The 21,898-nt window shown below is 38.1% G+C and overlaps 1 protein-coding gene across 1 annotated transcript in view; it reads right to left on the reverse strand.

Moving 5' to 3' along the window:
* Positions 1-9,896: 9,896 nt before the first annotated feature.
* The window catches only part of mkxb (mohawk homeobox b), a 32,532-nt gene continuing 20,530 nt past the window's right edge, over positions 9,897-21,898 (reverse strand). The window contains exons 6-7 of the mRNA XM_022678683.2: positions 12,877-12,910; positions 9,897-11,098 (exon numbers count right to left, since the gene is read on the reverse strand). Coding sequence (XP_022534404.1) covers positions 10,897-11,098; positions 12,877-12,910 — 236 coding nt within the window. The 3' untranslated portion in view covers positions 9,897-10,896. The remainder of the gene's footprint in view (positions 11,099-12,876; positions 12,911-21,898) is intronic.

Raw genomic sequence — 21,898 nt, forward strand, 5'->3', positions numbered from 1 at the left:
TTTGGTTAAAATTTGAGCATTACTATAGTTTCTTGTGCTTAAAGAATGTGAAATTGTAAGAATTTCCTGTATTCCTGCATTAAAAATGCCCTCACAAAAGTCCAAAATGTAGATATTGACAGCCAAACAACCATCATTTTGTATTATCGCATCTGTAAAACACAGTGATGATAGTATGGTGTTGCTGGGTGGTCGATATAATATCCTAGGGGGTTGCTGTGGTCTTGTTAAACCTTTCAGACCCTCCGTCCATTATAATTTACACGTAATGCTAATTGAGACCTGTTGTTAATCAGAATAGAGTATAAACGAGCCAATGAAAAAGTCTATAAGCCAATGAAAAAGCCAATAGCTTAGCCCCGCCCACTGCACTTGAAAAAAAAAAAAAACAGCACTGGAGCCCACATTAATTTGTACAAATTTTATGTGATTTAGAACATTTCTTAATGTTTATTTTAGTGTTTAGGAGTAGCTTGTGGTGGCTTTCAATCCAATAGACACAAAAACACAGTTACTTATTTTTAGTTAATTGGATTGGATTTTATAATATTAGAGTTTTCCTTTGTGTGCATTACAGACAGAAAACAGCATTATTATGGCACAAAATTCAGGTCTTAAAGGGTTAAGTGGTTGATGTAGCATTGCTAAATGGTTGACATGGTGTTGCTAGGTGGTCGATTTAGTATCTCAGGGGGTTGCTGTAGTGTTGTTCTAGTTTTGGGAAAATGTCAGTACATCTGATATAAATCTCAAAAGAATGTGGGTCAAGCAACAAGACAATGACCCTTGGGCCCAATCCCATTTCACCCCTTGGCCCTACGCTATTCTCCTTAGGCTGGAGGGGTAAGTTTGGGGAACTGATGTGGCTCGTTAGCACTTCAAACAGATGCACACTTCAAACAGAGGACTGTGAGAATCACTGGTAAGAAACCCACAAATGTAAGTATTTTTCCTTGTTAAAAGTGGCGATTAGCACTTTATTTCCATAGTTTAATGTGTAGTTTTAATGTTTTATGGTCAAGTTCTTCATAACAAGCATAAAAAAGATTGCTAGTAGTTTGTCTCAGTAGATAGCTAGGTAGCTAAATTTCCCGTTCCACCTTAAATAATGCAATAGACGGCAGGGGCTGCATCGTTTAAGGCGGAATGGGAAAAAATACAAGAAAAGCTAATCAAAGCTAATTTCAGCTAAGCAGGTTTTTATAATGTGAGATTCAAAGTTTGAATGCTAGGTTTCAGAAACAGACCAAAGAGTCTAAAAGCGGAGAGAGTGTGCAGTTGTAGCGCAGAAAAACGCAGTAAAACAGTCTAAAAGCGGAGAGGGGACGCATTTCTAGCGCAGAAAAACGGGCCAAAGAGTCTAAAAGAGGAGAGTGTGCGCATTTCTAGCGCAGAACAACGGGCCAAAGAGTCTAAAAGCGGAGAGGGTGCGCATTTCTAGCGCAGAAAAACGGGCCAAAGAGTCTAAAAGTTGCCATAATTAAGGAGTTTAATATTAAGAGACATCATGAAATAAAACATCAATTTGAAAAATCTTAGTTTACACAACACTGTCAAAGATAGATAAAGACAGTAAGTCAAGTAAAATGGTGTGTAAATGAAATAATCAGGAAAATGTATTATTTAAAGTGGTATATTTCATTATTTGTGTTATTACAGAGTCTGTGGTCCTTGACTTCAAATATATTTCTCCTTCTGGCCCCCAACAAAAAAAGTTTGGACACCCCTGCACTAGGGGAAGGGTTACACTCAAAAAGAAGGGGTAGGCGTAAGTGGTAGGGCCAAGGGGTGAAATGGGATTGGAGCTTAGTTCAACCATAGGATTCTTTCTACCAAGTAATGAGTCAAAAAGAATAAATTAATCTTTTTTTTTACGTTTAGGTGAGGAATCCCACCAACATAAAAGTTTAAGCTGTTTTGTACGAAGGAATGGACTCAAAATTCCTCAAATACTTTTGCCGCTCACAGATGTGTAGTATTTTATCATCATCATCATCCACCTCAATAACTAAATAAGCACATTTAATGTTTTTGTCTCTCCTTAACAACTTTTTGCAGTTCTCATCAAATCTGATGAAGTTTTACGTTCAATTCACGCAGTCATATAGAAAGTTCTTTTAAAACAAAGTTAATAGACGTTCAAACACCGCTGTATGTAATGCATATACTCAAGACACTTCCATAAATTGTATAAATATGGTTCAGAAAATGAGCTCCAGATGACGTTCGATGGGTCCGGAGGTTTGCTCGGTTTGCTGGGTTTTTGCTACCACCCTCAAAGTGAAGCAGCTCCATCGCATAGATAGACAGGAACTGGATCCCGCACCTCCGTATCTTTTTACTGTGGTAATAAGCTGAGAATCGAGTCCAAACGCAACCAGCCTGTGGCAACAAATACCAGGATGAGTAGAGCCATTCATGTGCCAGCGAATTCCATGTTATTGCGTTCACATGTGGCTTTCCTGGGGTCACCCTCTGAAACTCCTCAACCTTGAGTGTGTCCATCACTCTGAAGATGAATCCGGTTTCGTACCGATGAACACGTCGGGAATGAAAACACGCAAATTTGTCCGAGGCTGTTCTGTGTGTGGGATGTTTGTTTAGTGTGTAATGTTGTATTCAGATCGTTTCCTCGTCGATGGTGAAACCGTGGACAGTTTAACTTTTAGAAAAGTGTATAAAGTTACTAAAAACCTGAGCTTTTCACTATATTATGACTGTCCTGGATGTTTTTTTTCCCTTTTTGCGGCGTATTATTGTTATCATATTCACATCCCAGTAATATTAAACGTAGAGCTGTAGCCACACCTCCAGTTCTTCTGAACTTGGGTTTTCCAGAGCTTCAGAACTTTGATAAGAATAAGGTGATTGGGTCTGAATTAGGCGTTTTATGTGAAATATACAATCTGTAGACATTCCATTATATAGGGGTGTTTGTCAGCATTATCCTGCTGAAAAAAAAGGCCATTTAAAAGCCCTGTCGCTTCACATTATCCAAATTGTGCCCTCCCTTGTTCCAGGTGTGAATGGGGAGGGAGCAGGGCTGTAAAATCTGTTGTTTTGGCACCTCACGGCAAAGAACTCTTTTAAGGATGTGAGAAATACAATTGTTGCTCTCCACAAAAAAAAAAAACAGGCTACAAGAAGATCTGTTTCACCCTTTCCAATGGGTTTTCAAGGTCAGCTAAACAAGGTGAATAGTGCAAAGCTTGAACTCGTATAGATGTATTACATTATTAAGCGTTTTTTTTTTCTTTTATTGTTGATGATTATGGCTTACAGCCAATGAAAACCCAAAAATCAGTGTCTTAGAAAATTACAATATTATATTATATAAGACCAATTGGTACTTTTGGCAGTGTGGGCAGTGTGCCAAGTCCTGCTGGAAAATGAAATCCACTTCTCTATAAAAGTTGTCAGTAGCAGAGGGAAGAAGCATGAAGTGCTGTAATTTGATGATTTTGTGGGAAAACAAAACTGCACTGACTTTAGACTTGATAATAAAACACAGTGGATCAACACCAGCAGATGACAGACATGTCTCTCCAAACCATCACTGATCATCAGTACATTTTACATTTCATTTATAAATCAAGGGAGAAATCAGAGTCTGGAGGAAGAGTGGAGAGACACACAGTCCAAACTGCTCGAGGTCTAGTGTGAAGTTTCCACCAATCAGTGATGGTTTAATGGAGAGACATGTCATCTGCTGGTGTTGATCCACTGTGTTTTATTATCAAGTCTAAAGTAGAATAACAGTTCCAGCTAACTGCTGCTCTTATAATAACATTTAACAACACAGCAAAAAACTGATTTATGTAATTTCCGTAAAAATGAAGTTATTTTGAGAAGTGACTGCCTGTTTAAAAAGCAACAGAATTGTTCATTTGTATCATTTCTAACATATTTAAGGTGTTTTTTACTCACTTTTTTCTCTTCCACTATGTTAATCCTTTACAGCTTAAAAACATGCATTATGCAAATTAGGTGATGAGGTCATTTAGCAACTTCAAGCAACTTTTAGGACAGCCAATAGCTACTTTCCTTACTAAGGAGTTGGCAACACTAATTGTATTGAAGTGGGATGATGGAGTAAGCTGATTAATCAAAGGTGTGATCACTGAATATTCCATTAACTCTATTTCTTTATTTTCCAAAGTGATTTTCACAGGTGAAGGTGTGTGTGTGTGTGTATGGTTCTATAACAACAGAAATACATGTATGAATACATGTAACTAATTAACAATATATAAAAACATAACTATAACAATGTCCTGCTAAACACTAATTGGATATTCATCCAATCTTAACAACACTAATCTTACCAGTGATTCTCATCCCCTCTGTTTGAAGTGTGCATCTGAAAAATCTCTGTATGAACAGCTAACAAGCCCTATCCCTTACCCCTAACCTACCACTCCACCATAACAAGAATCAGGCCTAGAAGTAAAATGCATTGAGTTGAGTTATAAAAAAAATGTAGTTTTCTAAGTATACTTTGGTGCATATAAACTTTAAGCCTCGACTGTAGCGATAATAGCATTTTTCACTTTGGCCGCAACACCGCTTGAAGGAAGCACGGGGAGAAAAACAGCAGGTCCATCCGTCCAAGTAAAAACAACCCCGGCGCTGTTCTGGTTGAACTAATGTTCCTGCGTGTTGATACAGAGGGTGCAGTTCCCTCAGCAGATGAAATAAATGTACAGCCCTCAGGTGCTGGAAAACTCGAAACACACACTAAAAACCACGACCCCTCTCTGACCCCTGGACCAGGAGCCCGCCGAGAACCAAACACAGTAGCAAAACCGTCACCGGACGGTCCTGAACATCCAACTCCGCGAAAAATCCAGCTTATGTAAGACTAACGACTTCCAGACCGGCTCCGCTGGACGTATCTGATCACTCACGCTCCATATCTAACACTGTTATCCAGACGCATAACTGAGGGGCACATACTTGTCGGTGAGGGAGGAATACATGCGGACATCAGAGCGATGTTTGGACGTTGGAACAGGACTAACTGTTTCAGCGTGAGGAGTGTTGTGTCTGTATCTGATTGGACGCTGCTTCACAGAATCCATCGCTCTAAAAAAAAAATATGGCTCTGGCTTTAGTTTCCACACTACTGTAAATGCGGCTAAATTCTGGGTGGAAGAAATCATTTGTCGTTTCCATGCCGACGTGGCGAGAGGGTGTCGTCTTTAGAGTACGTTGCCCTTTTTATTTTACATGAAGTGGGTCGAATAGATTTGGATTTAATTTGGTTTGTTAAGACAAACTAAGCTTTAAGATTTAATTTTACCAATATGTCAGGTCAAATCACTGGTTTTAAGCACTGGTTTTAAGGGGCGGGGCCACAGAGGCAATCAGCTTAGCTGAAATCTGATTGGCCCTATGATTGGTGCCTCTGTCCTGTCAATCATTTTGTCTACGTACAGTAAATTGTAAAAAAAAATTGATTTGTATGAAAGTAATTTTGTACCAAAGATTTTACACGAAAAATATAAAAAGTAGGGAATAAACATAACAAATTATTGTATTTTATTTTACATTTAAAATCTTTAAATTTTCCCAGAAATCAACACTGCGCCCTTTAATCTGGTGCGCTTTATGTATGAATTCTACCAGTCAGGTATTGAGGAGCAGTAAAGTCACTCCGCTGAAGTACAGAGTTATACAGGTGAGATTTCAGTTAAGTTTCTCCAGCACTAAGACTGGAGCAGTAACAGTATTAGCATTAGCTGCTAACCACGCTAAGCGCTAGCGCTTTCGCCCTTTTACCGTTCAGAGGTGAGTATATCAGACTGTATTCTGTGTTTTTACCATGTTAAAACAAGCTACGTGGGGCGAACGGCTAGCTGATAGCACCCTGGGTTAGCCAAAAGCAGTGTGTAAGACTGGTGGAGGAGAACATGATGCCAAGATGCATGAAAACTGTGATTAAAAACCAGGGTTATTCCAGCAAATATTGATTTCTGAACTTTCAAATGAGCTCTTTATGAATATGAACTTGTTTTTTTTATTTGCATTATTTGAGGTCTGAAAGCTCTGCATCTTTTTTTTTGTTTGTTATTTCAGCCATTTCTCATTTTCTGCAAATAAATGCTCTAAATGACAATATTTTTATTAGGAATTTGGGAGAAATGTTGTCTGTAGTTTATAGAATAAAACAACAATGTTCATTTTACTCAAACATAAACCTATAAATAGCAAATAATTTTTTTCCAGAGCTGTAGATAATGGTTGTTAAAGGGCTGCTGAGTGGTTGATATGGTATTGCTACAGTAATGGAGTCGGTTGCTTAGATATTACTGTGGTTAGAATGATTATTTTTTTTGTTTGTCTGAATATTAGTCCACACTGCAAAAAATCCACTGGCAAAAACTAGATAAAATCTATTTAAATGGAGAAATAAATGCTTAAATTAAGCAAAAAAAAAAAAACTGCCAATGGGATAAGCAAAATTTTCTTACAAAGTATTCTTAAAATATGCAATGACAAAGCCTTGAAATGAGTGAAGTAAGACTCAAATCAAGCAAAAATATTTTATTTTCTAGCTTAAATTTCTACAAAAGTACCAGAATAACTTGACTGGTGACTTTTTGTGTTTATTTTGAATTCAAATTACTTAAAATAAGGTGAAAATTCCAAGTAAGACTGAATAAGATAATTATTCCTAAAACAATCTTATATTTAAAATGCTTAGTAAGACTAAAAATCCTTATCAGAGCAAGAAATATGATTTATTGCTTTGAAACTAAAAAAATTCACTTGCTAAAGGCCCTGTCCCACTGCGATTGCGTCTAAATATCCACTAAAGTACGTCCAAATTTCAGTGGACGCAGTTTAGTGGATATTAAGTGGATATTTAGACGCAATCTGGATGTAGTTTAGTGGATATTTGGACGGCACCGTCCAAGTGGACGTAGTTTAGACGTTGCCGTCCACTTTAGACGCAAAAGTGGTTTTGGTACCTCCCAAAAGTTTCGGAATAGACGGCGACTAATATGGACGTGATTTAGTGGATATTTAGACGCAGTACGGACGTATTTTAGTGGATATTTGGACGGCACGTACAGGTGGACGTCGACGTCCATAAAAATATTTTTCTGGCGTCCATCGCTTTTCCACACTTTCCAAGATGCCAGCCAAGAAGAAGGGTTCCGCTAAGACGGCCGCCGCCAAGCGATTTTCCGAGGAGGCAGTTCCAGCCCCCGAGGAACCAGCTCGAGCCCCCGAGGAACAAGCTCCAGCCCCCGAGGAACCAGCTCCAGCCCCCGAGGAACAAGCTCCAGCCCCCGAGGAACCAGCTCCAGCCCCCGAGGAACCAGCTCCAGCCCCCGAGGAACCAGCTCCAGCCCCTGAGGAACCAGCTCCAGCCCCCGAGGAACAAGCTCCAGCCCCCGAGGAACCAGCTCCAGCCCCCGAGGAACCAGCTCCAGCCCCTGAGGAACCAGCTCCAGCCCCCGAGGAACAAGCTCCAGCCCCCGAGGAACCAGCTCCAGCCCCCGAGGAACCAGCTCCAGCCCCCGAGGAACCAGCTCCAGCCCCTGAGGAACCATGCAGGAGTATGTTCTGTTGCTGCACCATCACTGCAAGGAATCTGTGGTCCATGGTTGTGTAGAAGAGAATAGATGTGCTCTCTCTTGTAGCTCAAGAAGAAATGATGATTCACTAGAAAAAACAACCATATATAGTTGGAAGTCGACGTCCAAAGAGTGGAAGTCGGCGTCCAACTTCAATTTAGACGGAATATGGACGTAATTTGGTCTATATTTTGGATGCAGCGCGTTCACTCAGTGGACGCAGTGTTTTCTGATTAATTTGGACGTACTTTAGTGGATATTTAGACGTGATCGCAGTGGGACAGGGCCTTAAGATTTCGTTTTTTTGCAGTGCAGAACCCTTTGGGTAAATGTTGTAAAACAGATTTGTTTGGCTAATATTGCTGTGACCTTTTTTTTTTATAAAGTCAGGTCAGCTTCACAAAGCATAAAGCATGAAAATACGCTTCTAGTTCTACAATTCTGTCAAATTTGGTGTTTTTCATTCAAAATCTGAGACCTGAAGAGACGTTTGAATGTGAACATAACTACTGCGGACAAAACTCTTCCATAGGAATGTATTAAAATGTGATTTTAATTTTAGATTTTGAGTTAAAAACACCAAATTTGGCAGAATTGTAAAAATAGAAGCGTACTTTCATGCTTTATGCTTTGTGAACATCAGTTACTAACTAAACAAAGGATGTTTGTAACAACAATAGGAAGAAGATTAGAGATTACAGTAGAAAAAAAAGAGTGACTAAGACACAGTCTGTAAGAATTCAATGAGAAGATTTCATTAGGAACTGAATAGACACACTGTAACCTGTAAAACAACATAAAGAGAAACACCAGTCTTTTCTGTAGTCGTGGGACAAAACAATCCTGCCTCAAATTAACTTAGAAAAACGGTAAACATTATATGAATATATTACATTTGGACCATGGAGAAGATGGCCTTTTTAATAACAGGGGATGACTGGCTGCAGATGTCCCAGTCAAAAATAATAAAAATTATACAAATTATAATATTAATAATATAAAAAACAATGAAGAAAGAAGTGGTCATGTGTTCAGGAGCTGAAATGTTGTCTTGTCTGGAGTTCAGTGCTGTAAACCGTCCCAACAGATCTCCATAGAGCTCCATCCATCACAGCTGTCCAGTAGTGGAGCATTATTATACATCCGTATATGGTAACACTTTATTTTAAGGAACACAAATTAGGCGCTTATTAATTAATATTATTTGCTTAATAAAGCCTTAATTAGACATCTGTAAAAATATTATTCACTACTTATTAGACTTTATTCTGTGTTATAAGTGTTATTGGTGCTTAATTAGGGGTCTGTTATGTGGAAATTAATAATTAGTTCTTTAATTATTAATTAATTAGCTGTATTAGTTCTTATAGTGCACAATAAACATTATGTTATGTTAGCATCCTGTTATAAGCAGATTAGATCATTAAGCATTAACTATTAGCTGATTCTACATGTTGTTATTAGTGTATAATAATTGGCCGCAGTTTGATCTATATGTGAGTTCTATGTAAGGTTATGGCTGTGCTGGAGTTTGTTAATATTGAGTTAATAAGGGGTTAATAAATCACTAATGCACTAAGATGTGCACCATATTCTAAAGTGAGTTTCTGTTCATCACTAATTAGACACTTAAAAAAACTGAATAAATATTTTTAATCAATCACATACCCCCTAATTAAGCACCAATAACACTTAATAACACAGAATAAAGCCTGTGTAATAAGTAGGGAATAAATCATTTACAAATGTCTAATTAAGGCTTTATTAAGCAAATAATAAGATAATAATAAGCGCCGAATTTGTGTTCCTTAAAACAAAGTGTTACCCAGTATAACAGTCTTAAAGAAAAGATTTATTAAAAATATACAACATTTTTTCCCTCAGCCTAAAAGAATGAATGAATGAGTTGAGTGAGCTGTTTCTACTTAAAACAACACCATCAATACATACACACCTTCTCTCTCTTTTTCAATGCGTTTTCTTTATTTTCATGACTATTTCCATTGTAGATTCTCACTGAAGCATCAAAACTATGAACGAACACATGTGGAGTTTTATGTACTTGACAAAAAAAAGGTGAAATAACTAAAAAAAAACATGTTTTATATTCTAGTTTCTTCAAAATAGCCACCCTTTGCTCTGATTACTGCTTTGCACACTCTTGGCATCATTCTCTCAATGAGCTTTAAGAGGTGGCCACCTGAAATGAAAAGTTTTCCAACAGTCTTGCAGGAAGGAAGGAGTTCCCAGAGGTGTTTATTAGCACTTGTTGCTCCTTCTTCTTCTTCACTCTGTGCTCCAGCTCACCCCAAACCTCAGATCTGGATTGGGTTCAGGTCCGGTGACTGTGGAGGACAGCTCATTTTTTGTTAAGTACATAAAACTCCACATGTGTTCATTCATAGTTTTGATGCTTCAGTGAGAATCTACAATGGAAATAGTCCTTAAAAAATAAAGAAAACGCATTGAAAAAGAGAAAGTCCAAACTTTTGGCCTGTACTGTACATCCATTTTTATCAGTAAAAACTCAAATCAAGACCTCTATTTTTTTCCCTACATAGTAAATAAATAGTGAAGAAATCCAGACTATAAAGGGACACTGAATAAAGAATCATGTAGTAACTTAAAAGGATTAAACAAACCATTAAAAATATAATCTGTGAAGAAGCATTTAGCTGCTCTTATCCGGGGATCTGAGGCTGCTCCTGCTGAGTGCCCGTTTCATCATCATTTCATCAATGTTTTTGATGTTTTTTGCGGTGACTGCACTTGAGGACACTTTCAAAGTTCTTGAAATTGTACTTTTTGGATTGACTGTATTTTTTCTTTACTTAAGCCCTATTCGAACGGGATTAGTTTCAACTTTTGACTGGTACTGAAATGTAATTTGCATTACAGAGATCTTCAATTTGAGTTTTTAACCGTAATAATTGAGTTATGTATGGAAATGTATCAGGGCTCCAGTACAGATCTACGAAGCATAGATACTTCAGATACTCTTTCTTGGCCAACTGGCTACATTTGAGGTGAGGAAATGATTGTATAAAAATTGTCATTCTTTCATTCATATAACTTTGATTTTTGATAAAAAGGCACATTGGTAAAACAATGCATGTCATCTCCTTATACTAAAACACTGCAGTGGATCATTTTGTGTTTTTTTTTTATATCTAACAGAAGTGCCGCTCCACTCCAGTCCACTCCAGTCCAGTCTTTACGGAGTCTCTTAGCGGCTGTCTGTCTGTCTGTCCGTCACTCGGACGTCTGTCCCTGTGCTGTGTGTGGCTCAGGCTCGGAGTTGCTGCTGCTGTTAGTGGCGAGGTGCTATCGGCACTTTAACAGTCTTTATTTCCGCTATATGGGAGGATTTCTGGATGATGCAGCTGGTGGTTCCTGTGCTCCCGCCTCCCTCTTCGCTCTGGGCCAGGTTAGTCAGGGCCATGGCAGCGTGGAGCTCCTTCCAGTAGGTGGCGTCCTTCCCGTGACTCGCTCCTGTACGAGTTACACTGCTTCTGAAATGCAGACGAGATAATGTTAACAAACAGAACTAGAATATGGAAATGAGAACATAAAAATACACATTGATTTTGTTACGCTTTGCTAAAATTTAGTCTATTAGAGAAGACATATGCTTCTTTAGTGTTGCACTTAGACACATGCTGGAGACATGACAATGTCGGATATCATGATGACATCACAATGTCTGATAAGTAAACAGCTGAACTGATCGTCCCAAAAAACTCATTATGAAATGTTATGCTAATGTCATCACAGTGGCTATTATGTCACAGGTTTCTCTAATGACATCAGAATGGCCCATAACAGACACGTTCCACACTAATGACATCACAATGGCTATTATGTAACGGAATCCTCTAATAGCCCCTTACAGACATTCCACACTAACTACATCACAATGGCCCATAACAAACATTCCACATTAATGACATCACAATGGCCCATAACAGACATTCCACACTAATGACATCACAATGGCCCATAACAGATATTTCAAAATTACATCACAATGGCTATTATGTGACAGGTTCTTCTAATGTCATCACAATGGCCCATAACAGACATTCCACACTAATGACATCACAATGTCCCATAAAAGACATTCCACACTAATGACATCACAATTGCCCATAAAAGACATTCCACGCTAATGACATCACAATGGCCCATAACAAACATTCCACACTAATGACCCATAACATCACAATGGCTGTTAACAGACATTCCACACTAATGACATCACAATGGCCCACAACAGACATTCCACACTAATGATATCACAATGGCCCATAACAGACATTCCAAACTAATGACATCACAATGGCCCATAACAGACATTCCACACTAATGACATCACAATGGCTCATAACAGACATTCCACACACTAATGACATCACACTGACCTATAACAGACATTCCACACTAATGACATCACAATGGCTATAATGTGACACATTATTCTAATGACATCACAATGGCTATAATTTGATGCATTCTTCTAATTACATCACAGAGGCTATTATGTGACACACATTCTTATGATGACATACCAAAGGCCCATAACAGACATTCCACACTAATGACATCACAATGGCCCATAACAAACATTCAAAACTAATGACATCACAATGGCTATTATGTAACGGAATCCTCTAATAGCCCCTAACAGACATTCCACCCTAATGACATCACAATGGCCCATAACAAACATTCCAAACTAATGACATCACAATGGCTATAATGTGACACATTATTCTAATGACATCACAATGGCCCATAACAAATATTCCACACTAATGACATCACAATGGCTATTATGTGACACATTCTTCTAATGACATCACAATGGCTATTATGTGACACATTCTTCTAATGACATCACAATGGCTATTATGTGACACATTCTTCTAATGACATCACAATGGCTATTATGTGACACATTATTATGTGACATCACAGTGCCTTATGAGTCATAATGGGTGGCGATGACATCACCGTGGGTTTCTTATTCAAAGTCTAAACTGATGATATCATAGTGATGAGCTCAATCATTAGGGTTTATGCCTTTGCAAAAGATTAGGAATAGTACTATTAAATCCTTATATGTTAGCTTCTATCACTGGTTAGCTACATTAGCAGAAAACTAAAGAGGCAAAGTTAGAGGTGTTTTAGCAGATCAGCTTGATTAGGGTACACTGTCTCTTTATCCTGATTTACTTTATACCTTTAAAAGAGTCGGGTATGAAAAAAAAGGGATAGAGAGAAGAATTACCTTTCGCAGTGATGTAAACCACAGTCCAAGGATTCTAGAAAGAATGATAGAAAAAATGTTTTAATATCATTTAATAATAACTGATAGAAACACATGAACAGGAGATTACTGTACTCTACACCTTTATCACCAACAAACTCTACAATATAGAGTTACTATATTTACTAATACCACTTACAACATGTCGTCGCTGTCCAATAAAACAAAACACATCTCCAAAACAGCAACTTTACAACTTTAGAAAGAAAAAACCTTGTAAACTTTCAATGGAAGTCAATGTAAAAAGAGTTTATTTAAGGTCATTTTATAATGACCTATAACAGACATTCCACACTAATGACATCACAATAGTCCATAACAGACATTCCACACTAATGACATCACAATAGTCCATAACAGACATTCCACACTAATGACATCATAATAGCCTATACCAGACATTCCACACTTATGACATTACAATGGCTATAATGTGATGTTTTCGTCTAATGACATCACACTAATGACATCAAAATGGTCCATAACAGACATTCCAATCTAATGACATCACAATAGTCCATAACAGACATTCCACACTAATGACATCACAATAGTCCATAACAGACATTCCACACTAATGACATCATAATAGCCTATACCAGACATTCCACACTTATGACATTACAAAGGCTATAATGTGATGTTTTTGTCTAATGACATCACACTAATGACATCACTAATGTCATAACATACCTATAACAGACATTCCACACTAATGACATCATAATAGCCTATACCAGACATTACACACTAATGACATTACAGTGGCTATAATGTGATGTTTTCGTCTAATGACATCACACTAATGACATCACAATGGCCCATAACAGACATTCCAATCAAATGTCATAACAATGGACTATAACAGACATTCCACACTAATGACATCATAATAGCCTATACCAGACATTACACACTAATGACATTACAATGGCTATAATGTGATGTTTTTGTCTAATGACATCACAATGGCCCATAACAGACATTCCACACTCATGACATCACATTGGCCCACAACAGACATTCCTCACTAATGACATCACAATGGCCCATAACAGACATTCCACATATTAATGACATCACAATGGCCCATAACAGACATTCCACATATTAATGACATCACAATGGCCCATAACAGACATTCCACATATTAATGACATCACAATGGCCCATAACAAACATTCCACACTAATGACATCACAATGGTCATTTTGAAGAGTTTCTATTGGTCCGTTCATCAAGAAATTTTGGCAAACTTTTGTTCAAAGTATGTAGTAAACTAAAAATCAGCAAAAATGCATGTTTTTCATTGGACAGCGACGATGTGCTCCTGGTGCAGTATTTACACCCTCTATTCTACATGCTTTTTTGTGTTTTCTTGCCTTTATACCCCAATTCTTTCTTCATTAATGAATTGTAAATGATCTGATCACTTATTAATTATCTGTGTTGGAAGGAGAACAGCAGGCAGGTTGGTGGGAAACACTGTGCTTTTAGTAGAAGCGCTAGCAGGCTAATGTGTGTCCACTTGCTCAGAGGTTGAAGTGAATGAAGTGAAGTGCTGCAGGCCGTTTGACCGTGCCGGAGCTGCTCCGGCCAAAACAAATGTAATTATGTCTGTGCAGCGAGGAGGAGATGGAAAAAGCATATCTGCGCTGTGTCAGGAACACTGCCGCTCTGTTCCACAGCTCCACAGCTCATTTGCATCATTTAACGTTATTACAGATCTTTTTTACTCTCTCAGACTCGTTCTCTGCGCTCCGACACTGTTTTACCAGACTCTCCGGTGAGCTATTGCACTGTACAGAACCAGCACACAGCCCCGCCCAGCAGCAAACGTCCTAATAAAAGAAATCTGACCAATTACAATCATTCTGAAATGCCTACATCACAGACAATGAACCGCTAACACCAGCTACGAAAAAAGAAAATTTAATAAGTTCTGAAGTTTCCCCACTAGAGAATGTGTGGAGAACAATAAAACGACCCTATGCTTTATCCCTTTAAGCTCCAGCCTATTTTGGTGTGTTTTTTCTCAATTTCTTTCAGTTCCCCTTTTACTGGTTATAACACAGTTATGTTAGGAGACAGCCACATGCTATGCAAAATGCTTTATACCAGAAGACATTGAGCTGCTCAAAGTGTCATCATTTCAGATGTAAATGCTTCCAGAATTTGTAAATCCTCATGGAACTGATCGTGTTTTGATAAAACATTTACCCAGCACCTGTTTTTTTAATTATTATTGAATGTACAGACTTAAAATCAGTTCACACAAGAGTTTTCTTTTTCATAACAGTTAGAATAGAGTGTATATTAGTTAAAAGTATAAGTAGAATCAGTTGCTTTTAATGATTTGTGTTTGCATTCTGAAATCATTATGAATCGCTTATCTATCTATCCATCTATCTAGCAATAAGCTAAACGGATCATCACAAAATTTCATTATGTAAAATGTTATGCTTATGACATCACAATGGCCCATAAATGACATCACACTGGCTAATATGTGACAGGTTCTTCTAATGACATCACAATGGCCCATAACAGATATTCCACACTAATGACATCACAGTGATATGCTAGATATGTGTCAGGCTACTCTGATGATATTACAGTATATTAAAGCTCTCATTCTACAGAAATGACATCATAATCGCTATTATGGAACCAGTTGTGCTAATGACATCACAGTAGCCCATAACTGACATTCTACACTAATGACATCACAATGGCCCATAGCTGGCATTCCACAATAATGACATCACAGTGGCCCAAAGCTGGCATTCCACACTAATGACATCACAATGGCCCATAGCTGGCATTCCACACACTAATGATATCACAGTGCATTCATTATAAATATCATTCCACACTAATGACATCACAATGGCTACTATGTGACAGGTTCCTCTAATGACATCACAATGGCCCATTACAGATATTCCACACAGTAATGACATTACAGTGCTTTATAACCATCATTCCACACTAATGACATCACAATGGCCCATAGCAGACATTCCACACTAATGACATCACAATGGCCCATAGCAGACATTCCAACGTAATTACATCACAATGGCCTATAACAGACATTCCACACACTAATGACATCACAATGGCCCATTACAGACATTCAACACACTAATGACATCACAGTGCATTATTACCATCATTCCACACATTAATGACATCACAATGGCCCATAGCAGACATTCCACACACTAATGACATCACAATGGCCCATAACAGACATTCCACACACTAATGACATCACAATGGCCCATAGCAGACTTTCCACACACTAATGACATTACAGTGCATTATAACCATCATTCCACACACTAATGCCATCACAATGGCCCATACCAGACATTCCAGACTAATAACATCACAATTATATGATTTATGTTGACTACTCTGATGACATTACAGTGCATTATACCGGTCATTATCGGTTATACCACAGAAATTACATCACAATCACTATTATGGAACAGGTTGTGCTCATGACATCACAATGGTCCATAACTGACATTCCACAATAATGACATCACAGTGGCTCACAACAGACATTCCACACTAATGACATCACAACAGCTCAAGTCATGGGCTGTGCTGATGGACATGCCACATTGATGACATCATCACAGAGGCCTGTAAGTAATAGTATGCTGTAAAGTATATCAGTGAATATTCCAGCAGATGCTCATCAGTTAATGCTACATTATTAATACTTAATACCATGTAAAGTATTAAACACAGGTACTGGCACACACTAGCACACCAGCACTATTTGGTGCATGTTTGTTTGTACCCATTAGGTCCGGTCTCAAATGAACTCTAAAGCGGTTTGCTTGTGGTGAGAACATAATCTGGTCTCAATCTGACCCAGCTATTAAATATTCTCCTTTAAAATAAGCTAAACTGCTGATAAAGCACAGTTTAATCTGATATATTAGCCAGATATCGCTAACTACTACAGCTATGAACAAACACTGTCTCTGCTGCTCCATGCTGTTTACACTGAGCTTAGTATGTGCAGCGTACACTGCTCAAATCTGTGCTTCACGTCCCATTGAAAACACTGTGTTTGAAAGCACAGCGGCAGATTTTTTTTTGTGTTCTGTGTTAAAGCAGCTTCACACTGCACAGATATGCTGGAACACAGAATCTTCTCACTATATTTACTTTCTTGTTCCCGCACCCGACAGCTCTGACCAATCAGAAGAGACAATGTGCTCGTATGGTTTATTGGTGCGCATTATGCCGTGTTTAGGTTTGTGCCTGTGTGAAACCAAACCAAACAGAGAGAGAAACTCTTCAAATAAACAAACTCATCAACTGATCCAGACCATAGAAACTTTAACACAACTACAGGTGTGAAAACGCCCCTTAAGCTCCGGCTTTTCTCAGATCCACTTCTTCAAAAATCTTTCAAAATGTTCTGAGGAACAGCAGAAGCTGGGAACGCTGAGCTGTTGTTGGAACGTTTGTGCTGCTGTTTCTGCTCTGTTTAAAATGTGGAATATCCACTTCACTCTTGTCCATCTACTGTCATAATATAATATTCACTCCCTTCTGTAACATTTCACCATTTTACAGACTGGAAAATGGGAAACCTTAGACTAATATTTCATAAATGATGAGTCTGATCAAGATGAAAAGTGCAATAAATTATCTCTAGTATAACAATAATGACTCGTAAATGAAATCATTTACTTAGTTAAATCCAAGTGATGACATTTCCTAAGCACATGGCCCTCTCTTTGTTCTCCTTGTCTCCGCCCATGTCTTCAGTGCTCCGACATGTGTTCATTTGTAGCTCCGCCCCCTCATTACTTGTCCCCAGGTGTTTCCTATTTTCTCTTTATGTGTACTTAAACCCTTGTGTTTTTTTTAGTGTTAGTTTGTCAGTTCTTGTGCGTTGTTACGTCTGTTTGGTTGTTGGTTTTCCTGAGTTTCTAGTCTCTGTGTATTCATGGTTTGTATGTTTTGTTTATCTCGTTTTATTTCTGTTTTGTTATTGGTTTTCTGTGTGTTTTGTAAAAAATATACTCGCATTTGCGTCCTCTTTCCACATTCTCTCCTTGCTGCAACCGTGACAATTTTTTTCTTCTTCTTATAAATATGACAAATATTTGAAAGAAATAAAATCTTAATCTTAAGTTTTCATTTTTAAGGGGAAAATGTACTGTAAATCTAAAAATATATCAAATTTCCTGATGAACTGACCAATAGTAATGCTCAAAAATGCTGACTTCCATTGGGAGTAAAGAAGGTTTTTCCCTTCTCCAGTAAAGTTACAGTTTTGGAGATGATTTAGTACAGGGGTGTCCAAACTACGGCCCGCGGGCCGTTTGCGGCCCGTTTCCTTTTGTGGAGCGGCCCGCGAGGTATTTTAGAAATAGAATGAAAGTTGGCCCGCTGTTAAGCAGGTTTTTATAATGTGAGATTCAAAGTTTGAACACTAGGTGTCAGAAACGGGCCAAAGAGTCTAAAAGCAGAGAGAGTGCGCATTTCTAGCACAGAAAATCGGGCAAAAGAGTCTAAAAGCAGAGAGAGTGCGCATTTCTAGCACAGAAAAACGGGCCAAAGAGTCTAAAAGCGCAGAGAGTGCGCATTTCTAGTGCAGAAAACGGCCAAAGAGTCTAAAAGCGGAGAGAGTGCGCATTTCTAGTGCAGAAAAAAGGGCCAAAGAGTCTAAAAGCGGAGAGAGTGCGCATTTCTAGTGCAGAAAAACGGGCCAAAGAGTCTAAAAGCGGAGAGTGTGCGCATTTCTAGTGCAGAAAAGTCTAACTGACAGCATGAAGACGACGGTCCACATTTCTACAGTAGTCGTTTGGACGCGGTCGCTGTTCACGTGGCTCCTCTAAAAAGCTGTATCTGCTTCAGTTTGGCTGGAACTGTGGAACTGCTTCATTATTCTGCTGGAAGGCTTCAGATCAGCGAGGAAAGATCAGTCTTCGGGGAGCCGTGAGAGGGAAAGTTGGACGGCGACCTCTCGCACACCAAACACAATTTTCACTAGTCCCTGCCTAAAACATCTCCCACTCAGATTTCTCAAAACAGCCGGCGAGCCAAAGCCTACTATAAGGCCTTAATAAATCAGCTGGCCTGAACTGCACAGCTACTGAAACGCCTGTGCTCCCATCCAGCCCCACAGCGCAGAGAAAACCGCCTTTAATTCAATTAGAATCAGCTAAATTCAGACTCTAATCAGATTAATACTCATAATTATGAGGAGCGAGAACTCAAAACGCCAAGCCCAAACCCAAACCCAGTCAAACTGAGTTCAGAACAGATCCAAACTCTACAGCTAAAGCATCTGAACATGTTCAGATTAGGAAAAAAACTCAGTAAATGATGTGTTGGTTGGTTGATGCTGCAGTTGCTCTGCAGGTCTAGGTTCAGCAACAGTATGTGATGAAAGAATGAAGTGTACTTAAATTATGCTGAAATAGGTCTGTACTGTAAATTTGACTCATTATTATTACTTATTACTTATCATTATTACTCATTATTAGTCTTACAATATGAGTAACAGGGTTGCGTTCACTGAGTGACACACACAACTTGGACAAACAGTTTTTATACGCTCCTCAAAATGAATGTGATGTTAAATCTATATTTTTAATCACATTTTCAATAGATTTTTAATGTTCAGTCAGACACAGCTGACACAAATATACTTAAATAGTGGTGAAAATAAGACTAGTACACTCAATATGAATTTAGTGCAGATCATTTTAATGACAAATAAGTAGTAATTAAGTACAGTGAACTCAACCCTGTTACTCATATTGTAAGACTAATAATGAGTAGAGTCAAAATTTACGTTATATACTTATATAACCATGTTTGTTCTTGATCTTGTATACATAGCTAAATTTTACAGTTAGCATCTGTTCCTGGGTTAAACCACAACTTAGCCTAGATTTACAACCCTGTTACTCACAACCCTGTTACTGTAAGTTACCAAATATATTACATAATCTAATTTAAAAAAAACCTGAGCTTGACGAATCAAACTTTTTGATAGTCTATTACCTGTATTTAATAAATATATGACTAAAAACGATCAAATTGAAGATCAAATTTTCAGAAGTGACCACCTCTGAAATGTACCAACATCCTGGAATGTCCCGTAAACAGAATAAAGTATAAAATATCATTGCTGTTCCCTTTAAATGAGCTGCTGGTGTATCTTTACAGCGTGAAAGTGAAGGTCAGTATCTGTATCTGGTGAGACGCACAAAAGCGGTGCGCTGTTAAGAGTTAAGGCAAGAACGTGCCAAAGTCAGAGCTCATCTGCCTCTTAAAGGGAATGGCAACTGGCACACTGCCATAAACAGACCCATAATTAATTAAGAGATTTAGTTCATGCCTTTTGTTTGCGTGTTTCGAGATGCACAAGGCGTATTTTTTTTGCGCCCTTGTGATACCAAAGACACTCCCTAAATCAAACTGCGTGATCTGCAATTGACTGATGCACTACAGATCGCTAAAATAGGGCACACAGTGCCATATCCTGTATAATAGAGTAGCCTAGTCGTTTTAGCTGCATTTTATATTGTTAAAAAACGTATTTTAAACAACTCTTTAAACTAACTTTTTTCTTTTTTTTTAAAGTGTCTAAAAACAAGGAATACAAAAAAAAAATGCTATGAGCTTCTGGAACCAAGAGCATCTGAAGTCTATTCTCATACCCATGTGAAGGAGCTGATTGGTCATTGGTGATTTCAGGTTAAGAGTGCCCTCTTCACATTAAATTTATAAATATTAAAAAAGTTTTTGCAGAAACAATTTTTACAATGTGAATCTAGCAGTTGTTCCTCACATTGACCAATAGAACCAACTGGCTTGATTTTCATTGAAAGTTAAGAAGTTAAAAGGTATTTATTTATTTATTTTTTTTTTCATTTTCTCCCCAATTTACATGGCCAATTACCCAACCCACTCATTAGGACTCCCCCTATCACTAGTGATGCAACACACCAGGAGGGTGAAGACTAACACATGCCTCCTCTGATACATGTGAAGCCAGCCTCCGCTTCTTTTCCAGAAAAAGCACAGCGGCTCGGATCCTATACATCAGCTCACAGACGCCCTGTGCTGTGGACATCACCCTAGGAGTGATGTGGGGAGAAAGCGCCATCTACTGTACCCACCCAGAGGGAGCAGGGCCAATTTTGTTCCCTCTGAGCGCCGGCAGCTTGATAAAAGTTAAAGTTTTTGAGATACCAAATGTTTGCAGTCAGTGATGATAATTAATAAAATATCTATTTTTGACTGCATTAATATTATCCTCCATATTTCTACAGTATTTGTTTAATAAAAAAAAAAAAAGAAATATATCCCGTATGAACTATACAGGTTACATAGTGAACACTGCATGCCATCTTTTTCTTCAAAATGACGCTTTTACAGATAGAAATCTTTCACTTTTAATGAAAATCAATGTTAAAATACTTAATTTTGAGTCATTTTAAAACATTTTTATTAATCTATTCATTATGACTTTTGGGTACAATGTAAAGAATCACTACAGGATTCACAAAATGTTGTCAAAAACCCCAAATATATGTTTTTTGCATTACATATGGGGCTGGAATTAAGCTTAATATTGGACTACACAGTGTTTAGAATGGAGAATTTCCATTGAAAGAGAAATCTAATTAATGACCAGGCCTAATCAATGTATGGGTAACTGACTCTATACTTAATATGGATAATATTATAATTAGGCTAGCCCTAAATTCTAGGGATCAAAAAGCATAAAATACAGATTTTTCAAAAAGTCCATTCTTCAGTCCAGATTTATGCCCTAAAAATATACTAAAACGAACACACACACACACACACTTTCTCCAACACACCCTGGCCTGTGCCACGTTTACACACTCAGTTGCTTTATTAGAGTTTAAGTCAATATACGGTTAATTTCCACCTCTGCTGCCTCTGTTCGGCTGCTGAACGG

The sequence above is a fragment of the Astyanax mexicanus genome, chromosome 4 (assembly GCF_023375975.1).
Source record: "Astyanax mexicanus isolate ESR-SI-001 chromosome 4, AstMex3_surface, whole genome shotgun sequence".
NCBI classification, from domain to species: domain Eukaryota; kingdom Metazoa; phylum Chordata; class Actinopteri; order Characiformes; family Acestrorhamphidae; genus Astyanax; species Astyanax mexicanus.